Genomic DNA, 10,344 nt, shown 5'->3' with positions numbered 1-10,344 from the left:
CTGATTTTAATTCCACCTTTCAGCATTCATTCGTTCAATTAGAGATAAAAGATCAATCATGACGAAAAACTAATAATATTATATGTTAATTAAAAGATTTTTAAATTGATTATTATATATATTATGAATTTTGGATTCGTTAAAACAAATTTTGAAAAAAATAATATCTACATTAATTTATGATTTTAAATAACTATTACATATAATGTGAATAAAAATAAAACTGGTCAACCTCACATATCCTAATTAATTAGTAATTTCTCAAAAACTATAATTAGTAATTAAATTAAATGTTTTATTATAACCTTATAACACAATTCTATTATCTATGAAACTAAATAAGTATAACTTTAATTTTTATGTAACTTACATAAGCATTATTGGAATTGTTATATTTGTTTTCTTATAACTAAATGTATTCAACAATCTATACTATATTATAAAGCATTTGACAAAAACTCCTAAATACTATTCTTTATGCATGAAGTACTATGTATTAATGCATATTACTTAAATTTAAGATTACAAATAAATTGTGCGTAAGTACAACTTATTAAAGCTCCATTTTTGAATTCGTGTAACTAACTGCAGATAAACATAATCAAATACAAGATAAATATATCATTTTAAATATAAAAAAAATCTAAAATATAATTAGGATAATCATTGAGTTCTAACAGAATTATTATCTTTATAAAAAAATTATTGTTAAGTCAAAATAAATTACTTCACTATTTGACCTAAATTAAATTATAATAAAAAAATTGAATTAAAGAAATTGTACAAAAAAACGAGAATTTTTAAATAGTTAATTTGATATTAATATCTATATATTTTTTTCAAATTTTTATGATGGTCTTCAAATTTATTTTTCTTCAAAAGTAAAAACATTATATTTCTCAAAACCACATAAACTGTATTATATCAACTAATACAAAAAATAAACGAAGCATTAAAATGAATATGTATATCGTTGCATTGTGCAAGTACTCTTCTAATAACTAATAATAATAATAATAATATAAAAATAATTGATGTGATTAATAATAATTTTAAATAATTAATAATTAATATTGATGTATAATTAAAATTAATTAATAATTTTCAACTAATATTAATTACTATTAATTAATGTTAATAAAAATTAGTTTTTATTAATAATTAATATTAATGTATAATGTATAATTAAAATTAATTAATAATTTTCAACTAATATTAATTACTATTTATTAATGTTAGTAATAATAATTATTTTTTTGTTTAGTAAATAATTAATTTTTGTTTATAACTAATAATAATAAATATTAATGAGGGTTATAATTGGAAAAAAGTGACTAAAAATTCATAACATACTCCAACTAACGTTTCAATAAGCTAGTTTATGTTCATCCAAACGTACATTCAAGAAATAAGTTAGCTTATAAGCTACCTTATATTTGTCAAACAATGCGTTAATCTTATAGTTAAGGAGCGATATTTAAAATTATGGACTTCTTCTTGAATATTTTGTTTTCTACCACCTCCAACATGAACTAATCGTTAGATGTTGGCGGTTGGAGGATTTTCATTATTAAGCATATGATATGAATACGTAAAAAAATGGATATTTGTTGGGTTTTAAATTTAATGAAACATATGATTTACTTTTGATGTTGTTGTTAGTTTGATCAACTAACAACTGATTCATTGATCTTGACTATCTTTAAGAATGACAACGGGCCGAGTTCGGCCGGTTATTGGTATCTCCGTTCCCGAAATCGATAACTAAGACCGTCCTCATAACCGCCTTGATCCCCGTTGGAGATCTTATCGGAGTTCCAGGTAGGGTCCCCGCAGTTTCCCCGATCCCCGTTGGGGAACTCGTTAAGAGTAAAAATCTTTTTTTTTTCGTTGGTTCCCGTTCACCGTTGTTTATACCCGAACCCGAAACATGGACTGACTCAAAAAAAAATTACAACAGGTTAATTTTCACAACTAAAAGTAAATTATAATTTTTGTTAAAGATGTAAGTTTAAATGTCCCAAACATAATCAAACCAATTACAAACAACGTCTTATATTACTATATAAAAAGTAAATAGAAATTCAAGCATCAAACAACTAACATCACGGTTTCATGATTAGACAAAATAAACTAGATTTTTTTGTGAGCTTTATTTGGATTGTTGAGGTAAATTGGATAAAAGTCTTAAAATCCCCACCCCCGCCCCCGATAAAATCCCCAAATATGCCCATGCCCCGTCCCCGACCCGAACATTTCGGTTTTCAGTTTCACCATCGGTTTCGGTTTTCTTGCCATCCCTAACTGTCTTTGGGAAAAGTGGTTCGAAATTAGATTCGTAACTTGTATGTTTATGGTGAGAACTTAGATAGCGATTATATATAATCTTTTTTAAAATATAAAATAAATATCTTATAATATAAAAAAATAAACAAATTAGAATAATTGTTTTCCATTATATTTTGTAATTCCCTTTCGTTTCTACAAAATATCCCATAAATAGATGTTGGGCCCAAGCCCAATATAAATAGTTTCCATATAATTTGAGGGCTAGGGCCCAAGCCCAAATAGTTGCTGGGTTTATGTAAAAGCCATACATAACGAACCCACCAAAATCTAGCCCAATGGCTCGTGACCATTTATTTGATGAACTTGACCCATGAGCTTAAAACCAATTGAATTTGGGTCGGGTACAAGGAAAGACCCAATCCATTTGTTTTAAATGGGACAAATATTCATATATGAGAGACTATTTGATTGGGTTTCTATTAAGTCATGTATGAATAAAACTCATTGTATAAATTAATCTGTATGTAAAGAGTGAGAGGGTTTTTATTTGGGAGAGATTTTCATAGATGGATGGACTGTGTTTTTAAATTGGGAGGGATAGTTTCTGCATAAAGCTCTTTCTTAGAAGCTTATTGAATACGTCACTTTATATATTATTAAGCTGCTACCAAACAGTAATATATAGCTAATTAAACAACTAACAAACATGCCTGAACCATTCATGGGATGAACCAGGGGCGGACCCATTAAGGGTTGAGCGGGGTCCCGTGCACCTGCTCACTCGTTCATTGCAAGAGAAAAAAAACGAGACATTTCCCTTAAATATTTGGAAACCAAACTATTATTAGTAGTTTAATGTAATTGATTTGGTTGAAAAGGCACGGTTTCCATGGGGTCTCCATCAAACTACTGAAACACGGATTTTATAAATTTAGTAATTTTTTTTTTTGCCAACAGCTATGTTAAAATGTATGCTATAAAACAAAGAAAATAAGATAAAAATCTTTAAATATAGAGAAAATTTTAAAACTCTATATAGAGAGAAGATAAATAATATTATAATTATTTCGTATTAATTATTAAATATTTTAATAATATAATTAATATTAGAATTAGTAAAATAGAGTAACTTTAAAAGTTTATATAATTTTTTAAAAGATTTGGGAACATATGAGACCAAGGGTTTTTCGTGAGACCCGTAAGACAAATTTTCAACTCTTTGATTAGATTTACAATCTGAACATTCATAATCACAAAATTGTCACGAGACTTTTCAATAATTACAAAATTGTCACCTTACAACTTTAGACCATTAGATCATTAGCTTATAAAGTTGATCAATGAACATAAAATGGTCTTATAGATCTCACAAAAACCTTTAGTCTCACATAAACACAATCTTTTTTTTTTTAAGATTTTAACTTTTAATAATATATTTCATAAGAAAATATTAGATACCAAAAAGGGGTATTGGCTAGTGACAAATCCGCATGTGCGCCACCCAGAAAATTAGGACCGTCAAACGTGGCTTGCATGTCCCTTCACCCTTGGTCTAATCAAAATTTCACATTACCCCCTCCAACTTTCAAAATATTATCCCAAACCCCTCCCACTATCCTAGTCATAGCAATACATACCACCACAATAGATTTGATACTTAATATCTAGGAGTTAGTGTTTGGCCTCAAATCTCTTATTTGATTATCCATCATCCGAATTTAAGATCTGAATGGAATTTTCAAATACTTCATCTTGTATTAAATTTCAAAAGCCAAAATATTTTAAGGGGCTGTTTACCAAACATTTACCCGGTAAGTGTTTACCGGTAAAATTTAACATTATTATTACTTACCACGTAAGATTTAATCCACCAAAACGACATTGTATGCAACAATTTACACGGTAAGCGCTTACCATGGTAAGAGTCGTCGCCCTCACTTGGTCCTTGTCTCGTTCTTACCGGATAAGATTCTTGGTCCTTACCATATTCATCCGGTGAGATAATGTTACTTGATAAGCGCTTATCCGGATAAACGTTTGGTAAACGGCCCCTAAGTCTTTTATATCATCTAAATCTAACACTTAATAAGTAGTCTTATTAGAATCTGATATGTAACTTATATTGCAGAAAAATAGATATGATTTTTTCTGTGTAAAAGTCTCTAAGAAAAAAAAAACATTCAATGAAATCAAATAGTAGTTGAAGTGAGACCAAGATCGTCACTAAATCAGATTGGATTGTCATCTAACCAAAAGAAGATCAATATAAAATAAAATCAAAAATAGTCTGACAAATACTAGTTTTGGCAAGCCGAATTTGGAGTGCAAACTTATCCAGCAAGTTTGGCTCATCAACTCTACCAACTTTTATCCTGGTATTGAGAACATCTTTGGCATAACAAACAAAGTTCTAAAATGCTATTTTATTAGTACCATATCATATGCTTCTTTTACTGTTCCCTCTACATACAAAATAATGAGTTCGGTTAACAAATGTATACATCATCTTCAAAGACTGAAATGAAGAGTAGAAACATACATTAATCAGCATATCAGATAAAGACACGCATGAAAGTTGGACAATGTTTAATGCATTGATTGTTTTAAGCGGCCATCCTTATCATTTGTTGCAACCCATCCATTTTGAAAAAAATTCTAAGTAATAATTTTTTAGGCAAAATCGGTGTCAACCATCTGAAGGTCTATCTTGGTACTTCGTATCTGAAAGAGTACATTCTTCTATTACTTTTTCAATTATTATCAAATTTGTTATCAGTCAAATTATTTAGGATCAAATCTTACCTTACTAGCTTCCATAACAAATCTGTAATTCTTTGTTTTCAATAAACATACAAAATTAAAAATGAAAATTTATTGTGTTTGTATTCAGCATCCCTACAAACATCCTTTGTGTTAGTCATTACCATTTCAGGACCAACATAAATATTAAAAGAGGTTGATATTATGACATCAAAGTATAAACTATCTTAGAAACCTTACGACACTAAACTAAATCAATTTAAAGGGCTCACGCTCGAGCTCAAATATTTTTTCAATGTTCAAGCTCGAGATTGATACTTTTTTACAGGCTTGAACTCGAGATCGTTAGCTTGCTTATTGACTCGACCTCAATAATTTTTATACTTTGATTATATGATTTAGTAAACATGTTTGGCTCAAAAAGATGTAAACCAGAATGGCCCGGATCGTCTCGAAAAATTAATCAAGCTTTCAAGCAAGCCGAATCGAACATTGGTGTTATAAAGCTCGACTCGTTAAGTCAAACAAGTTTTAACGTGTATTCGAGATCAACTCGAGTTCCCAAATAAACGAGCTCGAGTAACTCGTTAAAAACTCGAGTCATTAGCATCCCCATGTAGGATATATGCAAAGTTTGAGAAGCTATTTTCAAGAAAATCCTTGATTTAAAGAAACTTCAAGGACTAAAAGTGTAATTTGGACAACTAAATACATGCAATAACGAAATTGGTATTTTTGTGGAAAATGACAAGGATAGAACAGCTAAATATTATACATAATCGGATAATGCATAGAGATATTTAGATATATGTTTTCAAGAATAATTACTGACTTAAATAATCAGGATTAAAATTAAATCATGAAATAATTATTTGATTTATGAATATAATATAAATAATAAAAATTTATTTATTTACACACGTCAAAAAAGTGTTTATAACTTTCCATCTCTCTCCCTTAAAACATAATTCTATTTTATAAATTTAAATTTTAAATAAAATATATTGAATTTATTTCTTTCAAAGACACTCCAAAGGTTCATATACCATTAGAGATGCTCAAAAACTCGACCAATCCGATCAACTTAACTCAACCTAATGCGAAATAACTTAACCCGATGTCTAATCGAGTTGTAAAATCTCCAAACTGTAGGTATTGGGTTATTTTCATTTGAACTCAACTCAACTCAACCCGATGAATCTGACATCCTTTTATTTCTTGGATTTAATATGATTGTCGAGTCTATATTAATATGTACGTTAGACAGTTACACCATCACGTACCCTATTCATATACATATATTTTCAATCTATTCTCCATATTTATATAACTCATTTGTATATATGTTCAGATAACTATGCACACCCAAATTAAGAAAATTAATTGAATGTGATATACTTAATATTTAAGAAACATACTAAATGGTTGATGATGAAAAGAAATATGAGTATACTAAAGAAAACAACATATTTAAGGTTATGATAATATTTTTAATATACCAAAGTATCAATCCGACCAACCCGTATGGTTTAGGTTGGGTTGCACTTTGGTTTAGGTTAGGTTGAATTGAGGTTTTTCAAAACACAAACATTAAATTGGATTGTTCAAATGCAATCAACTCGATCCACCGAAACCAAAAGGACTTCTATATATCACCATCCTTTTTTTGTCTGGGTATAATTCCATTTTCTGAAGAAAGAAAGAGAAGTACTCCACTCTGTTATATATACACATATATGGCTGTACTGCCTTCTCTTTCTTACACACTACTACCACTTCCAATTCCATTATTAATATATATATATATATATATATATATATATATATATATATATATTTACATGTTTATAACTACATCCATCCTGATGAACAAACACACACATTTCCTCCATCAATCTCTCTTATTATTTTCTTATGGCTTTCTCCTTTTGCCTTTCCCACCATCAAATGGCACTCAAGGTACTGCTTCTTCCCCTTTTCCACTTTCTCTCTCTGTGTTTGCAATGTTTTAAGCACTTCAACTTCACATAATCATGGTTTGTTTCCTATTTTGATATCTGGGTTTGAGTTCGTTTACTGAATTTGGTTCAGTTTATGCCCATTTCACTGCTGATTCCATCCAATTTCTGTAAAAAAGCTTCGCGAGTGTGTTTTCATATGGTTTAATGACTTAGAACTTCACATAATCATGGTTTATTTCCTGTTCTACGATCTGGGTATGAGTTAATTTGTTTTAGTTCGTACTGAATTTGGTTGAATTTCGTGTCATATTGAGTGGGTTTCACTACATATCAATGATTTGTTTGCCATTATAGAATCTGGGTGTGATTCATTTTGCTTTGTTCGTATTAGTTTTGGTTGATTTTCCCCATTTTGAACTGTTAATTTGGTGACAGATTCAATTCATTATTTTAGATGCAGATGTGATGATTCTCATATATTAATTTTCAACAATTGAATCGGTTTATGTTTCCATTTTGATTGGCAATTTAGGGTTCATTGATGCTTTATGTTTTCTCAATAGAATCATCAAAAGGGGACATGAGAAATCTTTCAGTTTTGCCAAAAAGGCCTTTGTTTAATATTGTTGTTGCATATATCTATATCTATATATAGAGGGTTGGTTCATGTTGGACCAAGGGTTTTTCATGAGACTCGTAAAACCAATTTATGTTCGTTGATCAACTTTATAAGCTAATGATCTAATGGTGTAAAATTGCACGGCGGCAATTTTGTGATTATTGAGAAGTCTCGTGGCATTTATGAATGTTCATATTGTCAGATTGTAAATCTAATCCAAGGGTTGAAAATTGGTTTTACGGGTCTCACGAAAAACCATTGGTCTCACATGATCCCAAGTGTATATATATATATATATATATATATATATATAATTTTCACTTTCGCACACGGTTTTTTTTTTTTTGAAAACAACTTTTAGTAGAGGACAAGTCTGCCCATGTCAGACTCTCTGTCTCATATACTGGGCTCGTTTGGTTTTAGTTTAGGCCTTGGAAAGGAAGTCTTTGTAAAGGGTCTTTTCCGTTACATGTTTTTCATGCCGGTTTCGTAAATTGGAGGTTGTTATTTGTTCGTAAATGTATTTTCGTTGCAAAATTTCCCATTCAATGGATGGACTCTCTGCATTTGATCTCGTGGATGTTTGAGGATGAGTATAAAAGTCTGTCATGCTTAATCTAAGGTTGTTTGTTTGTGTAGATTAACCTCCTAACGAGTGTTGCTAAACACCCGACATCCACATTTGCTCTTAAAGCCGTAAACAATGAAATTTATGGCGTACAAATTGGATACAGTTTAAGAACGGAATGGAGTTTTATGGGAGGATCACGAGCGATCGTCATACCGAACCTCGGAAGATCCGACATGCGTCAAAGAACCTTGCGACTGCATGCATCATGTAATCCTTTCGAACTCTTTGAGATATGGATCAAATATTGCAAGATTTGTTAGTAGCAGCGTTTTGTAGATTATTAAGAGCCCGAAGGTCAACTAGATCTTCGTTCTATCTAACGTGACTAAAGGGTTGTTTGGTTGGTTTTCCATTAAGTCTTGTTAGATAAAGCCATTTGTGTGGATTAATCTATCTATATAGGTTCGGAAGGGTTTTGTTTGAGAGGATTTTTTTCATGGATGGAAAGAACGTGTTTTTTAATTGAGAGGGGCAGATTTGGAAAAAAAAACTTGGTTTTTTGGCATAAAACTCCCCCTTAGAACTTACAAGCTTTTTGAATAAGACATTTTCTATATCATTAAGCCACTACTAAACAGTCATGTATAGCTGACCGAATAAGTTGTAAGTCCTATTAAGCTGCTAACAAACAGGCTCTAAGTCGATTTCATGTGTAGGGCTCGCGAGTTCACAGTTAGCAGGTGATGCTTTTACGTTAGGAACTGCTGCTGTTCTTCCGTTCTACACCCTCATGGTTGCAGCTCCAAAAGCCGATTTGGTAAGAGTTAATGATGTTGTACTAGCCGAGAGTCTTCCCATAAACAACTGTTCTATTCTTTAGGGTAGAGGTCAGGTTTGTCTACATAATACCGACTTCCCCTCTAGGTGGGATATAATGATCTTCATAGAAACAACTCCTCTACTATTTGGGTTAGAGTTCAGATATGTGTATATCATATCTCGGCCCCACCTCTAGGTGGGATATACTAGGTTTATTTGATTTGATTTGATGATGTTATACTACTTGCACAGTTATAAGCGGTTTGGTTTGAACCAATCACCTGTTCTTGGTTCCAACTTCTCAACCAAACCGAGCCAATCGGGTTTGGTTGAGAAGTTGGAACAATCTTGCAAGCTAGATGTGAATTAGTTTGATTATAGATTCAACACCTGCAAATATAATGGAACAAAACCAATCAGTTTAAATTTTGTTTGTAAATGGGAACAAAACCGAACCAGGTTGACCTACTTGACCTCGACTGCAGACTAGAAAGTGCATGAGAAGTAGCATACCATATGTCGTGCTCGGGGTTTTGTACACGTACCTTCTTTACATCTCATGGACGCCTGATACATTCCGATTGATGTTCTCAAGCAAATATTGGCTGCCCGAGGTACGGTTTTACACATATACAGATTGTTCATTACAAATCAAACCAGATCAAATGAAGCCTGTAAATCCCACACGATGGTAGGGTCTGGGGTAGGATGTACATAACCAGTTTATCAGCTAACAGCTGGCTCTCAGCCAATAGCTTGCTGATAACAGAGACCTTGCCTCTACTCCAAGGGTTAGAAAGGCTGTTTCTATGAGCTGGTTGGTTACAAATTGAATCTCAATTCGGATATAGATCGATTTTAACCCTACCCATGGTCTATTTGCAGCTTCCGGGTATAGCTAAGATGTTTTCTAAAGAGACAACATTAGCCTCGGCTTGGATCCACTTGTTAGTCGTCGACCTCTATGCTGCAAGGTAGGTCGCTACGGTTTTCCCTCTCTATGTGAATGTAGTTAAACCAGGTTAAATAACCTAACCCCTCATCATGGTTTGGATGACTCAAAACAGACAGGTGTATCAGGACGGATTGGATAATGACATCGAGACTCGGCATTCGGTTTCTCTTTGCCTGTTGTTCTGTCCAATTGGAATACTCATTCATGCCATCACCAAGGCACTGATCACCACATCTAGAGGATCAAAAACTGAGATGCATTGATGTTTTTAGTGTTTTTGACCCCATATGGGCTTTAAATTTAGCCAAGTGTTCATGTGTATGAACTTAAAGTTTTTAGTTCTATTGATTATGGTTTTGGCATGATTTAG

At 31.7% G+C, this 10,344-nt stretch overlaps 1 protein-coding gene across 1 annotated transcript; it reads left to right on the top strand.

Moving 5' to 3' along the window:
- The first annotated feature begins 6,901 nt into the window (after positions 1-6,901).
- Positions 6,902-10,336, top strand: LOC112512537 (protein ABA DEFICIENT 4, chloroplastic). The gene is made up of 6 exons (XM_025118549.1): positions 6,902-7,008; positions 8,269-8,467; positions 8,917-9,017; positions 9,505-9,633; positions 9,905-9,993; positions 10,087-10,336. The coding sequence occupies exons 1-6, from the start codon at positions 6,964-6,966 to the stop codon at positions 10,235-10,237; spliced, it is 714 nt and encodes a 237-aa protein (XP_024974317.1). The 5' UTR covers positions 6,902-6,963; the 3' UTR covers positions 10,238-10,336.
- The last annotated feature ends 8 nt before the right edge of the window (positions 10,337-10,344 follow it).

Source organism: Cynara cardunculus (assembly GCF_001531365.2).
Source record: "Cynara cardunculus var. scolymus isolate 2C chromosome LG 5, CcrdV1, whole genome shotgun sequence".
In the NCBI taxonomy this organism is placed as follows: Eukaryota; Viridiplantae; Streptophyta; class Magnoliopsida; order Asterales; family Asteraceae; genus Cynara; species Cynara cardunculus.
Note: the sequence above shows the minus strand (reverse complement) of the source record. Positions and strands in the feature narration are given on the sequence as shown.